The 19881-nt window shown below is 37.7% G+C and overlaps 1 protein-coding gene across 4 annotated transcripts in view; it reads right to left on the bottom strand.

Annotated features, from left to right (window-relative positions):
• Positions 1 to 19881, bottom strand: part of LOC150076113 (Na(+)/H(+) exchanger beta-like) — a 493086-nt gene that overhangs the window by 111140 nt on the left and 362065 nt on the right. For all 4 annotated transcript variants that reach the window (XM_090387862.1, XM_090387861.1, XM_090387863.1 and 1 more), the window contains 3 exons: positions 9232 to 9302; positions 9014 to 9125; positions 4574 to 4655 (listed from right to left, as the gene is read on the bottom strand). In XM_090387862.1, the coding sequence (XP_090243988.1) occupies positions 4574 to 4655; positions 9014 to 9125; positions 9232 to 9302 (265 nt within the window). The remainder of the gene's footprint in view (positions 1 to 4573; positions 4656 to 9013; positions 9126 to 9231; positions 9303 to 19881) is intronic.

Raw genomic sequence — 19881 nt, 5'->3', positions numbered from 1 at the left:
TACTGAGTGATGATTAGACTTCGGATAAGCATATAATGCAATTACAGGAAATATACTTGATCATTTTTTAAAATGTCGATCTCGGAACTACATAACAAGTCACCGTACTGCAATTAAATTAGCTTGCAAGAAGAATTTCACTGAGCATGGAAAAATTCCTCAAGTCTGCATGGAAAACATTTTAATGCTGTTTTGATATTCATTTTCAAGCTATTGACTCCATCAAATGAAACAATTTTGTTAAATATGCCAAAAATGCAACCTGTAAAAGAGCATTATAGTGATTTGTGACAGCGTTATAGTCAGATAGGGGTTATAATATAAGAACAACATTATAGTAAATCAGCGTAAAGAGAACCGTGTTATAACAAGGGCCTGCTGTATATCATTGACAAGACCCAATGACCTACTCTGGCAGCCTGTTCTGAACTGAGAAGACAGAGAGTGGTAATCAATGGACACTGCTCATCGTGGACTAATGTTATTAGTGGAGTCCCTCAGGGTTCAGTATTGGGTCCTTTATTGTTTTCTGTATTTATAAATGATATTGATGATGGTATATCAAGCTTAATGTCCAAGTTTGCAGACGATACGAAGGTTGGCCGGGTTGTCAAGGACACTACTGACACTATGCTGCTGCAACAGGATTTGGAAAGGTTGAGCAGATGGGCTTCGAGGTGGCAAATGAAGTTTAACATTGACAAATGTAAAGTACTACATATGGGAAACAGCAACCCCAGAGCAACGTATCAACTCTGTGGTACTACACTGACAGTGGTAGAGAATGAAAGGGACCTGGGGGTGGTTGTGCAGGCAGATATGAAGTTCTCTGACAGTGCAGACGGGCTGCAAGAGTAGCTCATGGTGTATTGTCAATGATATATAGGAATTTTTCTAGCAGGGATAAGGAGGTGATTATTCCCTTGTATAAGGCAATGGTGAGGCCACACCTAGAGTACTGTATACAGGCCTGGAGGCCTCATTTCAAGAAGGATGTAGAGCTGCTGGAACGAGTACAGAGAAGGGCAACAAGATTGATGAATGCGACAAAGGGTTGCTCTTACGAAGAAAGGCTTAAGTTTTGTGAATTACAGTGTCTGGAAACTAGGCACCAGCGAGGTGATCTGATAGAGGTGTATAAAGCCTTGAATGGTTTGAGCATGCTCAATGCTGATGGGATTCTTCCTCTTGCTCAGAATAATCACCTGAGAGGGCATAAATTCAAATTGAGGAAAGACAGATGTAGGATAGAAGTGCGGAAATTTGCCTTTAGCCAGCGGGTGGTTGGTAGGTGGAACAGACTTCCATCCCTTGTCGTAGAAGTTGATAGCCTAAATAAGTTTAAGGCTCAGCTGGACAGGTATTTCGAACGAACAGAGGGGTGAAGTGGAAGTGGTTATTTTTATTTATTTATGTTACTTTTTTTTCTTTTTTTTTTTGGCTGATGCTGCATAAGCTTGCTTCCTTGCATCAAATACCTCTACTAATGCTAATGCTAATGCTAATGCTAACTGCTCAGAAAACTTCATATCTGATTGAACGATTACCCACAGATCTCTTTCATTCTCCACTACCCTGAGTGTAACACCACCCAGTTGGTACATTTCTCTGGGGTTACTGCTACCCATATTCAGTACTTTGCATTTGTCAGTATTAAACTTCAGTTGCCACTTGTCAGCCCATATACCCAACTTTTCCAGATCCTGTGGCAGCAGCATACTGCCATTACTGTTATTAACGACCCTGCCAACCTTTGTATCATCTGTAAACTTTTAACATTAAGCTTGATATACCTTCATTGATATCTTTTTTTTTTTTTTTTTTTTTTTTGTTAGTTGTTGGCACATCAGCTTCTGTGGCCATATTGCACCTCCCAAGGTTTTAGCATTTTGTACTCTGATCCAAGCCCGAGGCGGGATTCGAACCCACGACCTTTGGGTTGCCAGGCATGCACTTTACCATCCAGCTAGCCTGGTCGGCTCATCAATATCATTCGTAAATATACAAAAAAAATGGGACCAACACCAAACCCTGAGAGACACCACTAATAACATTAGTCCACATAAAACAGTATCCATTGATTACCACTCTCTGTCTTCTCCCACTCGACCATCCTTTTATCCATTGTAGCAACTTGCCCTTAAGGCCATACTGCTCCAATTTGTACAGTAGTCTTCCATGTGCAACAGAATCAAAAGCTTTCCTGAAATCCAAGTATATGATATCAAAATTATTTTTTGCATCCAGTTCCTTTGTGATCACACCAATCAAATTGGATGGAATGGACAAGATTTCCCCTTGACAAACCCATGCTGTGTCTGAATTATTATTGCTGTCTTGTCTAGATGATCCTGCAATGCTTCTTTAACGAGTGACTCCGTTATTTTCCCCAGAACAGAAGTTAAACTAACAGATTTGTAATTACTGTGTCACCCTTTGATTCCCCTTTGTGAATTGGAGATACATTTGTATCTCTCCAGTCCGTGGGGACTTCCCCAAAGTCCAAGGATGCTCTCATAATTATGGCTATGGGTTTGCTTAGTTCCTTTGCCACCCCTTTAATATAACTGGATAGATCCCATCTTCCCACGTGCCTTTCTTATGTTTAACTTCAGCAGTTTCTCCCCACTTTGCTCTCAGTTATTACAAAAGCATTTAACTCCCTCTTCGAGTTTGATAAACATCTGGCCCTCTCCTCCTTGAATAACTCCTCATGTGTGAATGTAGATGCAAAATACTCATTTAGTTCGGCAGCTATCTGAGAATGATCATCTACAGTCAAACCATTGATATCAAGTGGACCAATCTGTTTCATCCCCTTTCTTTTAGAGTTTATATAAGTAAAGAAGTCTTTGCTGTTTATCTTTGCATCCTTTTTCAAAGATTTTTCATAATCTTCCGTCGCTTGCCTAACCTCCTTTGTGACTTGATTACAGACTAGGTTGTATCTACCACAGGCCTGACAATTTATGCATTTTTCTTCTCTGCCATGAGTCTCATTAGTTCATCGGACATCCATTTTGGCCTCTTTTTATCCCTTTTTATAAGGCAATGGTCAAGTCATGCCTTGAGTACTGCATACAGGTCTGGGGGCCTCATTTTAGCAATAATGTAGAGTTGCTTGAGCGAGTACCAAGAAGGGGTACAAGATTGGTGAGGGGAATGAAGGGGTCCTCTTACCAAGAAAGGCTTAAGTTCTGCAAATTGCAGCATCTGGAGACTAGGCACATGTGAGGATGATCTGATTGAGGTATATAAGGCCTTGAATGGGTTGGGCAGGCTCAATTCTGATGGGAATCTTCCTCTTGATCAGATTACAAACCTGAGGGAGCATAAATTCAAATTGAGGAAAGTCTGTTGTAGAATAGATGTGCGGAAATTTGCCTTTAGCCAGCGGGTAGTTGATTGGTGGAACAAACTTCCATCTGTTGTTGTGGAAGTTGATAGCTTAAATAAATTCAAGGAGGAAGTGGACAAAATTTTAAAGTGAACGGATGTGTGAAATATATATTTTTTATTTTTTTTGGCTGATGCTATATAAGCTTGCTTTCTTTAATTGCTCTATTACTACTACTATAATGTCAGTTTCTGCTTATTTGAATAGGCTATAATTAATAGTTGCAATTATATGGCAAATATAGAGATGACAGAGAGATACATACTGCATATATGTATCTCTCTGTCATCTTGCATGTGAGCAGGAATTATGTGACACAGACCGTATATGATGGGGGGTGGGGGTACAAAGAGAGAATTAATAGTTGTACAGCAGTAGTTTAGTAACGATATATAAATGGGAAAACTTTTTCACTTACCAGAGAAGAATAAAGGTGCTCTGAATTTGGATAAAAAATTTCAGAGAGGAAAAACACAAAAGAATGCTTCTGTTGTTTGCATGAAGTATGGGCCAGTGGCAGATATAAGAAATGGTGACCAGTCAGCATACCAAAATAGACACCAATGTTCTGTATGATTTCTCATATAACCAATAAAAAAGTAAAAAATGCAACAGTAAAGAATTATCAAATTAAGAAGGTTTGTATCCATATTTAATAACCTGGAGTTGGTAATAATATCAAAATTGTTCTTGATTTTATTTCAACAAGCTCTACATTGTAACTCCTAACTTGACACATCCTGTATTTTGCCTGATCAGCATTTTCTGACCTTGTCAGCAATTAGATCTTGCTACTGCGTGTGGGTATGACCACACTGCCATATCGTACTGCGACCAGGTGGGTCCAGTAATTTCAAAATCTTATACAAAAATGTAGAGTGTCATGTGACTGGGGCTATGAAGGCATTAATGCAGCAGTGAGATATCCCTGAATTATCCTTCCCCCTTTCTAGTCTCTAAACATGAGTACCTGCGACTGATTTGTTCCAAAGACAAAGAACTACTGAGGGAAAATGCTTTCATACAAGACAAGACAGGATATGTCACCACTTTTCATGAAAGGTAGGTTGCTGATGGTATCAGATTAAGTAATATTAAGTAAAAATTAAGTAATATTATTACAATATTGTAATTATATTTATAACAAAATAGAGTAATTGTATTTATAACGAATACCTGATAATTCCAGAGAAGTGTACCATTTCTGCAAGCAGATATGAAAAATAAGCTATGGCGAGCATCGCAAGTGGTTCCACAACTATAAAAATAAAAAAATGTCAAATAAAGTTTTGTTTGAAACCTGGAGAAATCATATCAAAGAGGAGTGTTAACAACTTAATCTGTATCACTGACCCATCTAATTCATGTTTCTAAACTATTGTAATTTACTTACTTATTTACTTATTGTAATTTACTTACTTATTTACTTATTGTAATTTACTTACTTATTTACTTATTGTAATTTACTTACTTATTTACTTATTGTAATTTACTTATATATTTAATACAGCATCAAGTGGAAATCTAGAGTCACAAGGTAGTAGCAGTCTGGAATACATGCAGTAAAACCTTGATTTAAAGGGCCATATGGGTAAGGACCAGTCCATTAAATTTGGCTATCCATTAAACTCAAACAAAATACATATGCTTGCAGAAATTGCTAGTTATGCCATTAAAAAAAAAGAAAAATGGAAATGTGAAGTTTCAAACTACAGCACATGGCAGAAAATAAAGGGCAGTGCTATAATGGGAAAACTTTACATCACGCTTCTTGTTGGCAGTAATGAATGAATTACAGCACCATAAGCTAAATTAATACAGGAGCCAAATTTCTCATCTCACAAATGAATTTTGCTATTAATTAGACTTTCACCATGCAGTGTATAAATTTCAGCTTGTTAACAGTTTCTTGATATTAGAAGAAACTACAAACATCAATTAAGTACATCAATTGTTGAAGTACTTCAACAATCATAAAAGAGAACAAAAACACTTCAAGCAGTATTTCAGTTTTTCTATCTGATTACACAAGTCAAGAAATATTTTTTTTCTGATGAAAAAAAATATGCATGCAGAGTAGATATATCTTTGGATGCTGATTCCAAATCTGTTTTTGGTTTTTCTCTAATACATCTAGTTTTTGTGATGAGACCAATTATATGAACATGATGAGAATGATTACACACTCATAATACCTATTCAACCAACCTACATGAATATAATTATTATTTATTTGTTTATTGTTGTTTGCACATTCATAAATATGAATGTATAAAGATTAATGTAAACATTTATGAATGTGTAAAATTAGCATTAGCATTAATAGAGGCATATGATGCAAGAAAGCAAGCTTATATAGCATCAGCCAAAAAAAAAAAAATCTTCCCATTTCACCCATCCATTCACTCCAAATGTTTGTCTAGTTCTGCCTTGAACTTATTTAAGCTGCTGACCTCCACTACAACAGATGGAAGTTTGTTCCAACTATCAACCACCTGCTGGCTAAAGGTGAATTTCTGCACATCTATTCTACAATTATCTGTCATCAATTTGAATTTATGTCCCCTCAGGTGAGTAATCTGAGCAAGAGAAAGAATCCCATTAGCATTGAGTTTATTCAATCCATTCAAGGCCTTATACACCTCAATTAGATCATCTCGCAGGTGCCTAGTCTCCAGAAGCTGCAATTTGCAGAACTTGAGTCTTTCTTCGTAACACCAACAATTTGTTCCACTCACCAGTCTTGTTGCCTTTCTCTGTACTTGTTCTAGCAACTCTACATCCTTCCTAAAATGAGTCTTCCTGACCTGTATGATATCCTCTGATATCCCAAGAATATCTGCCTTTGATGTCTTGACTAGCACTTCAAGCTCATCAAATTTATTAACTATACTCCTAGAATTGGTGTACATGCAAGTATACATGTACCTGTTTCTACTCTTAGTTACCCTAACACAGCCCATGTATTTATTTGTTCCACTATGACTCCCAACAGTCCTGGAAATCTCCATTGCCTTGCTTTCCAGGCTGCTGCTCATTCTAACAGATGAGCAGAAGTTTGCCTTTAGCCAGCGGGTAGTTGGTTTATGGAACAGACTTCCATCTTTTGTTGTGGAAGTTGATAGCCTAAATAAATTTAAGGCTCAGCTGGACAGGTATTTGGAACGAATGGAGGGGTGAAGTGGGAGCAGTTTTTTTTTTGGCTGATGCTGCATAAGCTTGCTTTATTGCATCATATGCCTCTACTAATGCTAAGCAATTCAAGAATCACTTTTGCCTTTACCTGTGCCACTGTTAACCTTTTAGTCTGAGTATCCCCCCCAAGCTAGCAGTTTTCCGACCCACCTAACACTGCCTCGATAGCATCAGCAAATATTAGAGGTCATACAAGACCACCCTTAATAAATCCATGCTGTGACCAGTATAACTGCATTCCTGTCTAGATGGTCCTGCATTACTTCTTTAACCAGTGACTATTATTTTTCTCAGAAAAGACATTACACTAACAGGTCTGTAATTATTCATGTCATCTTTTGATCCCCTTTATGAATTGGGATATATTCAAACATCTCTCCAGTCCATAGGGCCCTCCCTTAAATCCAAAGATGCTCTCATAATTATGGCTAAGGGTTTGATTACCTTCTTTGCTGCCTCCCTTAAAATAATTGGGTAGATTCCATCCACCACAGGCACCTTTCTTGTGTTCAGCTTCAAAATTTCTCTTACACTTTCCTTTCAGTTATCACAAAGTCATTTAGCTCCCTGTTAGATTTGATAAACCTCTGGCATCTCCTCCCCTAAAGAATTCCTCATATGTGAATATAGATGCACAATACCTATTCAATTTTTCAGCAACATGAGCAGGGTCATCAACAGTTAAACCACTGACTCCAAGTGGCCCGATATGATTCAATTCTTTCTTCTACTGTTAATATAAACAAAGAAGTCTTTGATGCTTTTCTTTGCATTCTTTCCCAGAGACCTCTCATAATCTGCCTTAACTTGCCTAACTACTTTTGTGGCTTGATTACAGACTAATTTATATATACCATACGCTTCTGTATCACCTGATAATTTATATGCATCCCATTCACTTCTGCTCTCTGCCACATGTCTCAATTATTCATATGACATCCATTTAGGTCTTAAACTTGAGCAGTATTTCTTTGTTGGTAAGAAAGCCTAGTAGCTTCTATGATTCCCATTTAGAATTTGCTTTTTTGACATTAAAAACGTTTTTACTTGCGTTATTTGGAAAAAAGTGTTACGTTACCTAGAAATCATCATGAAACCCAATATGCATACATTGTACTTGTTGTGTGCAATGACAATTTCTAGGTAATGATTTCATAGAATTCAAAAACTGTCTGAAATCACTGTAGTCACCCTTACAAAAGTAAAAGCCCTTTACCCTTAAGAGTAGTTATGTCTTTAATTAAATTCCACATTAGTACACGGTAGATCGTTGCCATCCAGTGGGTCTTTTACCTGCAGAGCCTTAATGCATTAAGAATCATTGCTAATAACCAGATCAAGAGTACTGCTACCTCTTGTTGCCTCTCTCTGACATGCTGCTTTAGAAAACAGTCATCCAAAAATTCTAAAAAAGTCTTGCGTGAGTGACCAACCAACAAATTCCAGTCAACATCTGAAAAGTTAAAATACCCCATTATAACACATTCTGATTTACAGGCCCACTCTATTTCTCTGTATAGCTGTTTAGTGTACTCATCACACCCATTAGGCCTATAACACACTCCTACTCTCAGTTTTGTTTTCCCATTGCTGATACCACATGATACCAAATTGACTCAACGTTGCACTGGTCAACCATGTCGACTTGATGCACTGCCTTAGATTTAATATGCTTCTTAACTAAGAGCATAACCCCTTCACCCCTTCTGTTCTGTCTGTCCTTAGTTAAAATTATTATTAAGATAATTATTTAGTTAAAAATTTAGTTAAAATTATTTTACCTATGTGCATAAAGTATATTGGATTTAAATTAAAAATTAAATTTAAAAGTGATAAACATGTAATTTTAACCAATACCGTGTGTTTTTGTAAATTGTCTTAATCAACCTATATTGATATTATCACTAGTTGTGTTATGAAAATTACATGTCCTAGAAAAAACTGAGAACAAATTTGAAATCAGCAGGCCAAACTGGTTTAGAAAAGTATGTTTACATCTTGGATGGGGAAAAAAATATATTTTGTTAATTAGCATTGTCAAATGCTGTATTTATAAGTATGGTTAGCCATCTCATTAGCTGCAAGTTAAATTTATTTTATTATGAAAATATGTTAACTGATAGTAAATACAATCAGAATGAAGCTGTTAAATCACAGGTTTCCACACAGACAAAAAGCCTGGTTCAGTGAATGCTGTCATTTATTTCTGAAGTCTGTTAAATCGAGTGTTTACTGTATTTAAATTTTAACATAAAAAAAAGTGCATGGCATTTATATATCGTCCACTTACTTTGAAATTTATTTTGCATATCAAGAATAACAGTCCAAACCATAAAAAATGTTGCAGGTCAAGAAAATCATTACACTGGAAAATAAAAGAAATAAACTATGCACAGTTCAAATATGCAGAGCGAGACTTACCTCTTACACCCTTTGTGTGCTTGGTTATCAGGGCTGTCACAATTCCCATTATAATACCAATAATTAAACCTCCAATGCTAACACAGAAAAATGCAGCAATTCCAACAGCAACCTATAAACAGGTCAATAAAAATTCTAATTAAAGCTCTATTCAATTAGTCTTATATCAAAATATAAACCAAAAATACTTAATTCCTATCTTGAAAAAAATAATTTACCTGTTCAGCTGTAACATAATCTGCTTCAGAAAATCCTACCATCATCATATACAGCACTACTGTTACAGCATCTGTAAACCACATTATTTCATAAAATTATTAGTGTTATAAATTCTCCATGCAATTCAAGAACTAATCAGCATGCTGTTTAATTAATTGAAGTCCAATGTTATCTTATCCATTATATTAGACAAAAACACACCACTTTTATACATGCAAATATAAATACAGAAGTTCTCATGTGTAAAATGTACAGACCTATATTTACACTATTTTTCTCTTATTTGGATAAAGCATCATCTATCACAAAAACAAAAACAACTGCAGCACTTGGTAAGCAGATTATGTGTCTCATTGATTTCCACTCCCTCAGCCATTATTCACATACAAAAATACATGCTAATTATGTAGAAGACCAGAACTTTCAACTTTTAGTTGCTAATAACAGGAAAACTGCTTGCAGCATGATGCTGAAAAATAAATGAATGTAGCCTTGGCAAATTTCCCCCAGTTTTTGATCTATGTAAAATTATGCATGATAATCTATTGATAGAGAAAGAAATGCCATGTGGTATCTATCTGCTATTTTAACATGATAAAAGTTGTAAAAGTGTGGATACCTGAAGCATACATGTTTAAAATTTAGTAGATAGTATGAGATATTCCAAAGGCAATTAGTTGAACTACAGAATATGAAAAGAGAGTTGCATGCTTTATACACCATTACAGACATGCATGGGAGTTCATTTTTTTTTAACTTAGCTAAAACATGCTGTATTTATGTACTAGTTTGCCTAGTTCACTTGTTTCTAACCTTAAATATGAATGCTAGAGTAATAATATTACATTCAAAAATATAGTCATAATACTAAAATTCTTGTTTATACTCCGGCACGACCACCAGGTCAACCTTGGTCCACTCAAAGAGTATGTGCAACTGCACTCTTTCTCGATTATAATGGCATTACATTTTTTATGAAAACCAGATTAACTGGTTTTCATAAAAAATGTAATGCCTTTAAAATCGATTAAATTAGGTTCAGATTAATCTATGGATATGTTTGAAAATAATGTACTATGTTTACAAGTGTGATTCATACCTCTCCAGTGTTCACGGTAAAGATCAAGGTAAACATGTTGAAAAATAAAAGATAATATTTTTAATGCTTATCACTTATGGTATCCATATTAACCTTTCATAAGCTGTACGGGATAGGTAACTGCCCCAGCATTTTTAGCGCTTTTCATGAAAATAAAACTTTTTTTCTCTGCCCACGACCAAGATACCAGCTTCCTTTCAAAAATTATTTGAAATTTCATTAGCTGCAAACTTGCATCTTGCCCTAATGGTAGCCAAGCATTCTGGTCTCTTGCCAAAGCTATTGGCTGCAACTTTTGCCCATCCCTGCTCCCACATCTGTCCAAACCAGATGGTTCTTTGTCACTTCGGCCAAGGATAAAGCTGACCAGCTAGCATCCCATTTTTCTTCCAACTCACGTATTAATGATCTTGGTAAAACACCTCCCACCATTCCCAACACGCTCCATTCAATGCCTCCTGTGGTCTTCCATCAAAAGAATGTCAGAAGGATTTTGACAAATCTTGATACTAAGAAAGCTCCAGGTCCTGATAGTATTTCTCCAATTGTTCTCAAAACCTGTACTCCTGAACTTACTCCTGTTCTTTGCCACCTTTTTTCACTTTCTTATTCCAAAGGTGTTTTTCCTTCTCCTTGGAAATTTGCTCATATCCAGACAGTTCCTAAAAAGAGTGACAAATCCCTCACATCCAATTATCATCCCATTTCAATTACTTCTACCCTTTCTAAAGTAATGGAGAAATCAATTAACCACCAACTCTTAAACTACTTAGAAAAGTAGTTTAATAGTTGGTAATGGTTTAAGTAGTTTAAACTACTTAAACTACTTCTGTCTGATCAACAATTGTCAGTATGGATTCCATCAGTGTCGATCCACTGGTGATATTCTGGCTTATGTTACCAATTTATGGACTAATTCAATGGAAAAGTTCAGTGAAACACAAGCAGTTGCTCTATGACATCTCAAAGGCTTTCGATCTTGTTTCACATGTCGGATCGTGTTTTCTAAACAAGCTTCCATCTTATGGTTTGCCAACTGTTTTTTGGAATTGGTTATCCAATTTTCTCTCTGATCGCTCACTGAGGGTGATGGTAGATGGCTCTCTGTCTTCTAACTTTTCCACTAATGCTGGTGTCCTCCAAGGTTCAGTTCTTTCCCCTCCACTCTTTTCCTCTTGAATATTAATGACCTTCTTCCATTGACTGGAAATCCTATCCATACTTTTGCGATGATAGCACATTGCTTTCCACTTTCCATTTTAAGAAACCTTGTTCTGCTCAATCAGCTTCAACTTCTCGAAAATCTGCTACCAATTCCTTAAATGCTCATCTCCAGGTAATTTTCCAGTGGGGCAAAGACAACTTAGTTGATTTCAATCCTTCTAAAACTCAGTTTTGTCTTATATCTCGAAAAAAGGATTCTTCTGCTCCTATGCTTATCTTTGGTGACACTAATTTCTAGGCAAAATGATATATCTCTTTTGGGGATTACCCTGACTTCTAATCTCTCTTGGCACAAGCACATTACAAATAATGCCTCCTCTGCATCTAAAAAACTTGGTTTTCTCTTTCGCTCTCAGCGTTACTTTTCTTCCAAACAGCTGTTCACTCTGTACAAATCGCAAATCTGCCCTACCATGGATTATTGTTCCCACATCTGGGGTGGTGCCCCCAAAACCTCTCTCAGGTTTCTTGATTCCATTCAGAAGAGGGCAGTTAGGTTAATTAATGATTCATCTCTAACAGAGTCTCTCCACTCGCTGTCTCATAGACGTACTGTTTCTGCTGCATGCCTCTTCTACAGATACTTCCATGGGCACTGTTCTTCTGAATTCGTTTCTATAATTCCCACTCTCACTTTCAAAACAGTCTGAACACGTGCCGCCACCAGCCAACATCCATTTACTGTCCAACTTCAAACTCACAGAACCAACTGTTCATCTTCCTCGTTTATTCATTCAAATGCCGTTTTCTGGAACAACCTTCCTTCGTACGTATTTCCTGAAAATTACAGTCTACAGAAGTTCAAGTCTAATGTCAACAAATATCTTCTTTCGTCTTCTCAACCACCAACCCAAGCACAGTACTAAGTACTATAGGTTCCAATACCTCTCATGTTTGGGGTTTACGTAAAAAAAAAATTAAAAAAAAAAGATATTTGATTGAGGTGTATAAGGCTCTGAAGTTTATCAAGTGGAAATCTGCTGTACACCAACGGAAACAGTGAAAGAAGTGAAGGTTGAGTTGGGTTTCTGGTCCATAAAGATTTAAAAAACAACATTTTGGAATTCAAAAGTACATCACAAAGGGTGTCAAGACTCAAGATTTCTAAGAGGTACAAGCTAAAAGTTATAATTATTTATGCACTAACATCAAGCCATGATGATGAAGAGGTTGAAGAAATGTACATCGAAATTGAGAGTCTTCTAGATGAGCAGAAAACCCACTACACTATTATTATGGGGGACTTCAATGCTAAGGTTGGAAAAAGACGAAACAGCACAGAAAGGGGAACTATAGGAAATTTTGGAATTGGTGAAAGAAATGAAAGAGGCGAAAGACTTGTGGAATTTGCAGAATCTCAAGGATTGTCAGTAATGAACACTTTTTTCAAGAAAAGGGTGAACAGAAAGTGGACATGGTAGAGTCCAAATGGATTAACAACTAATGAAATCGACTTCTTCCTCACTAACAGAAGATATATTGTGAATGATGTTACCATCCTGAATAAAGTAAATGTTGAATGTGATCACAGAATGGTAAGATGTACACTTGATATAGATGTAGGAAAGGAAAAAACTGACCCGAGTAAATAATACAAAGGTCTTTGAGATAACAGAAGAGGAGAAAAAGCAGTATGTACTGGAACTTAAGAACAAGTTTGAGCTTCTGCAGACTGCTCAGGACCAAGATATCAACGAGGAATATTACAACTTTCTGAAAGTGATAAAGCCCAAGAAACCTATAGGGAAAAAGAAATCCAAAGTAGAAAAAATTAGTAAAGAAACACTTGTTATGATGAACCGAAGGCGAAAAATGAAGAGCAAGATAAACACTGACAAAAAGAAAATTGAGTATACTGAGTTATGCAAAGCCATTACAAAGAGACTCAGAGAGGACATAAGAAGATTTAACACAATAAAAGTAGAACAAGCATTAAGGGAAAACAAAGGATTTAAATCAGCAGCTATGAGCAGTAATACAGAAAGACAAATGATACTGAAACTGAAGAATAGCGATGGTTTGGTTTGGTTTTTTAATGGCGCATTGGCAGCTAAGGCCATAATGCGCCAAGACAAATTTAAAATGTTGTTAAACATTTTGGTAGCAAAAGCTACCATGTCAAACAGTTAATTATTATGTTTAAAATGGTATAAAAGTAAAAGCATAAAACTTAGATCTTTGTATAAACATTAATAAATTGTAAAAAGTTAAAAACGTCAGACATATTGTCTCTGTCACATATTATCTGACTGAGTGTAAATGGCTCAGTCAAATTATTAAAATCAGTAAAACACAAGCGTCGTGCTTGAATAAAAACAGGACATTCTACAAAAATGTGATTGACGGTTAAAATTACATTACATATCTCGCACATAGGTGGGTCATCCGCCCTCAGCAAGTAGGAATGCGTTAGATGACTATGACCTATGCGGAGCCGAGCAAGAACAACTTCCTCTCTTCGGTCCCTGCGTAGACTGGACTGCCATTGTGCAATTACAGGCTTAATGTGATGTAATTTATTTGTGGCCTGTCCGTGCCAAGAATCTTGCCATTGGGAGAGTAATTTAGAACGTATTATTTGCCTGTAGTCTGTATAGGGGACTGACAGACAATGATTATCCAGGGAAATGGCTGATTTAGCAGCGGCATCAGCCGATTCATTTCCCCGGATCCCAATGTGGCTTGGGATCCAGCAAAAGCGAATATCATATTCCGATTCTATGAGAGAAAAAAGAATCTGCCGGATCCTGGACAGGATCGGATGAGGGTTAAAACTCACTGATACCAGAGCCTGTAACGCGCTTGATGAATCACAATAAATCATATACCTCTGGTAGTCGCGATTTTTAATGTGATCTAGGGCTGCTTGTATTGCATGCAACTCAGCAGTATAGATGCTAGTTTCTTGTGGGATCATATAGGATATTGTTTTGTGAGGAAACACAACAGCAGATCCCACATGACATTCTAACTTTGAGCCATCTGTATAGATTGGCAGAAAGTCAGAATACTGCTGTCTATGTGATGCAAAGAGTTGCTGGTAGGCAGATGGCGGTGTCGTAGCCTTCTCCCAGATCTTAATGGAGAAGTCGCAAGTTGGAAAATAAGCATGCCAGGGTGGAAAGAATTGCCTTGGTGACTGGGCAACTTTGTCTATCGTCAAGTTGAGCTCATTCAGCAGCCCTTGAATGCGAATACCAAAAGGTTTGTTGGCAGTCCGACGGGTGTTGTAGAGGTTTTCCCAGCGCGGCTCAAAAACGGATGGCCACGTGGGATGATCGGGCAGGGATTTTAATTTGAAGGCGTACTGTAAGGACAACTGCTTACGTCGAAGAGATAGAGATGGTTCATTTGCTTCAACGTAAAGGCTTTGGATAGGAGATGTGCGAAATGCTCCAGTGGCTGTCCGGATGGCTTGATGGTGGATTGGATCTAACCACCGAAGTGCACTATCTCTAGCAGAACCATAAACCTGAGACCCATAGTCGAGTTTGGAACGGACAAGTGCTCGGTAAAGGCGAAGAAGGGTAGAACGATCTGCGCCCCATGAAGTTGACGAAAGGGCACGAAGGATATTAAGCCCTTTGACACATCTTGTCCTCAGCTGACGAATGTGTTGTAAAAATGTCAGCTTTTTGTCGAAAATAAGTCCAAGGAATTTGAATTCTGCTACAACTGGGATGTTATTTTGCCCAAGCCTTAATTCTGGGTCAGGATGAAGATTACGTTTGCGACAGAAATGTACACAAACAGTCTTCTGTGATGAAAATCTGAACCCATTAGCCAAAGACCAAGCTCTAAGATGGTCAATGGTTTTCTGCAGTTGCCTTTCAATGACCCTCATATTGCATGAGTGACAAAATATAGCAAAGTCATCAACATAGAGGGCATTGTTTACAGTGGGTGGAAGTTGTTCTGCGATAGAGTTTATTTTGATTGCAAAAAGCGTGACACTTAGAACGGATCCTTGTGGGACTCCCTCTTCCTGAGAGAAAACTCGAGAGAGGGTGGATCCTAAACGGACTTGAAATTGGCGATTCGAAAGAACGTTTTTAATAAAAACAGGAAGGTTACCTCTAAGACCAAAGTTATAGAGGTCTTTTAAAATTCCAAATCGCCAGGCTGTGTCGTACGCTTTTTCAATATCAAAGAAAACTGCTACCAAATGCTCAGATTTAATAAAAGCATCACGAATGGATGTTTCCAATCGGATTAAATGATCCACAGTGGATCTGTTTCTTCGGAAGCCGCACTGTGTCCTGGAAAGCAGACCATTTGTTTCTAGATACCATACGAGGCGTGCATTAACCATTCTTTCCAGGACTTTGCACAAACAGCTTGTCAGAGCGATAGGACGATAGTTACTTGGATTGCTAGGATCTTTTCCTGGTTTTGGGAAAGCAAGGACGATAGCCCTTTGCCAGGAATCCGGAAATTGTTTCTGAATAAAAATTCTGTTAAACAGAATTAAAAGGTGATCCTTAGATTGTGGTGAAAGGTGTTTTAACATTTCGTAGTGGATGTCATCGGACCCTACAGCACTTGCATGCATGAGGGCAAGTGCTGCATTTAACTCTTCCTGTAAAAAGGGCTTGTTATACGATTCAAGCCCTTTTGAAGAGAAGTTCGGTGGGGTTTTCTCAGTTTTCTTTTTCAGGGCCAAAAACTCTGTGGGGAAAGATGTTATAGCAGAGATTTTTGCGAATGTTTCCCCTAGACTATTTGCAACTGCAGTTCGATCTGCAATTAAACATCCGTTGTGCTCGAGGATCACCGAAGGGCATGGTGGATATTTTCCCTTCATTTTCCGGATCTTATCCCAGACTACTTTTGAGCTAGCAGCCTGAGTTATGGAAGATATAAAACGAATCCAAGATTTCCTTTGGCTCTGACGTCGTACATAACGTGCTTTTGCATGTGCACGTTTGAATGATATTAAATTTTCAGTGGTGGGATATCGGCGGAATATCCCCCACGCTTTGTTTTGTGCTTTTTTTGCTGCCGTGCATTCTGAATTCCACCAAGGTTTGGAGAATAGTGGGAACCGGCTGGATGATTTTGGGATTGCAATTGCAGCTGCTTGGACAATCGTTTCTGTGACATACATGACTGCTTCATTGATTGGCTCCTGACTGACTGTAGTAATGTCAAAATTTGCCAGATATTGAAAGGCATTCCAGTCAGCCTGATCGAACTTCCACCGCGGTAAACTAAATGGCAGACAGGGTCTACCATTAGTTAGGGTTGTTATCACGGGGAAGTGATCGCTTCCATATGGATTTTCTTCTACCTCCCAAGTAAGTGAAGGAAGGAGAGAAGGGGAGCAGATAGAAAGATCAATGGCAGAGAATGTACGGGTAGGCATGTGGAAGAAGGTGTTTGTTCCCACATTTAGGAGGGAGAGATCATTGTCAGTGAGCATATGCTCTATGATTCGTCCCCTTCCATTGATGTCAGCACTACCCCACAGAGTGTTATGTCCATTGAAATCCCCAAGAATTAAACAAGGGGAAGGCAATTGCATGATAAGATCATCAAGGTCTTTCTGGGGGATGTCAATCCCAGGTGGCAAATAAACAGAGCAGACAGTTAATAAGAACCCCACTGTAAGGCGAATTGCTACAGCTTCAATGCTAGTTGTAAGCTGCAAAGCCTGAAATGGGATCTGGTTGCCGACGAGGATTGCGACTCCTCCGTGGGCAGAACCATCCACAATTCTATCCTTACGAATGATGGTAATGTTATGCATGGTGGGGTCATCATTTGCCTTTAAATAAGTCTCCTGTATGCAAAAGCAAACTGGTTTGTGCTTTTGCAGGAGTGCCTTGATGTCGTCAATATTTTGCCGGAATCCACGACAATTCCACTGTAGGAATTTACCCATTATTTGGACTTGGTGGGTCCATCAGGCGGCTTCCGAGGTGCTGAGGGCTTAATTTTGTCAGTCTTCGATTTGAATAGCGATGGTGTAATTATAAACAGCAGAGAAGGCATAATTCAAATGGCAGTAGACTACTATAAAGTTTTATATAAGGATCCATTTGTGATCCATTATACAGTGGGGATAATGGATCACAAATTTGCAACACATGCGACATACTCGATATCCTTCCCGATGAGATAGAACATGCACTGAAGTAAAATGAAGAATCAGAAAGCCCCGAGAGAAGATGAAGTTACTATAGAGTTGTTAAAATTGGGAGGAAGAGACATAACACAAAAACTGGCAAGGCTCTTCACAAAGTGCATTAGAAAACGTGTGACGCTTAAGCAGTGGAATAATGCAATCATAGTTTTGCTGCATACGAAAGGAGATAAATCAGAAACTCGAAATTATAGACCAATTAGCTTGTTATCCTACATCTACAAGTTTTTCACAAGGGTCATTACTAACAGATTAGAAAGAATACTTGATGAGAATCAACCGAAAGAGCAAGCTGGCTTTAGGACAGGATTCTCAACTATGGATCACCTTCACGTAATATCACAGCTAATGGAGAAAGCAAATGAATATAAAACACCATTATGCCTGGCATTTGTGCATTATGAAAGGGAATTTGACTCCATACAGCATAAGGCAATGTTTCGGACACTAGAAAGACAAGGCATAGATACCCCACATATTATGATTTTGAAGAAAATATATGAGAACGCTACCTCCTTTATTAGACTAGACAAAGACAGTAGGAAATTAAAAATAGAGAAAGGAGTTCAACAAGGAGACACAATATCTCCGAAGCTGTTTACTGCTGCCCTTGAGGAAGCTTTCAGAAGATTAGTCTGGTCGCAGAAAGGAGTCAATGTGAACGGAGAGTACCTAAACCATTTACGATTTGTAGATGACATTGTGGTCATAAGCCATTATCCCAAAAAATTAGAGGAAAATCTTAATCAGTTATGCACAGTTAGTAAGGATTTTGGACTAAAGATGAATATGGTTAAAACAAAAGTAATGATCAACAAATATGCCACAGAAAGGGAAATAATGATTGAAGGAGCAGTAATTGAAAAGGCGGAGTCATATACTTATTTGGGACAAGTCATTAGCTGTAATAATGATAAATGGCTGGAAGTCAAAAGAAAAATAAATTTTGTATGGATAGCATTCAGGAAATATAGTCACATACTAAAGAGCAATATCCCAGTTTGTCTGAAACGTAAAATAATGAACCAATGTATACTCCCCACCATGACTTATGGAAGTGAAACTTGGGTACTCACAAAAGAATGGAAGAGAAGCTGAGAACTACACAGCAAAGAATGGAATGAATTATATTGGGAATCACACTGTTAGATAAGAAGAGAAACACATGGATTAGGCAGCAAACTCAAGTAAAGGACATTCTTATCAAAACTAAAGAACTAAAATGGTCTTGGGCAGGACACATAGCTCGAAGACATGATGACAGATGGACTAAGAAAATAACAGAATGGTACCCAAGAGGAGCTAGAAGAAAACCTGGAAGACAAAGGGGGAGATGGATAGATGAAATTCATGAGTTTGTGGGTATGGATGGCCAGTGCTCAAAACAGAAGGAACTGGAAAGTTGCTGGAGAGGCCTTCATCCTGCAGTGGAGTGAAAATGGCTGATGATGATGATGAAAGCTCTGAAAAGTGAAATTAAAATGAATGAGAGTAAAATTTATACTGTTATAAATAATTCAGAATTAAGGGATATAAATTCAAATTATGGAAGGGGAAGGTTTAGAGTGGATTGCAGGAAGTTTTCTTTTAGCCATGAGTTGTTCATTATTTGAATAAGCTGCCTTCGTGGATGGCTGAGGCTGATAACTTGGGGAAATTCAAAGCTCTCAACTGGATTGCTACCTACAGGTCAAATACCCATGTCAGTAGGGAAACAAATAGGTGCGTTATTAATTTTCTTCTTTTTTTTTTTGGCTGGCGCAGCAAAAGCTCAGGGCTTCTTGCACCGTACAACTAATAACAATACTAACTGCTTGGGAAACAATAACAACCAGAACACACTTAATTGTAAAAAAGTAGATAAGATAGCATAACTAGATAGCATAAGCTAGAACTAGATAGCGTATTGTCAATTAATCTTCATGCATTAAGAATCTGCAGATAATGGAACCACTAGGTGGCAGTGATCACAGTGTGCTGAAGTGGATTTACTCAAAGAGGTAACTACCATCAGGGGTAAAGGGAAGGGTTTTTGCTTTCGTAAAGGCGACTATGATGGTCTGAGACAGAATTTAAATTCTATACAGTGGGAGCAACTGATGATGTTACTAACAGCAAATTCAAAATGGGAAGCATTCAAAGAATTTATCTTGGAAGCTACTAAGGCTTTACATACCAACT

This window comes from Mastigoproctus giganteus, chromosome 13 (genome assembly GCF_048544385.1).
Source record: "Mastigoproctus giganteus isolate SK-2022 chromosome 13, ASM4854438v1, whole genome shotgun sequence".
Classification (NCBI taxonomy): Eukaryota; Metazoa; Arthropoda; class Arachnida; order Uropygi; family Thelyphonidae; genus Mastigoproctus; species Mastigoproctus giganteus.
This window is presented reverse-complemented; position numbering and strand designations above follow the sequence as displayed.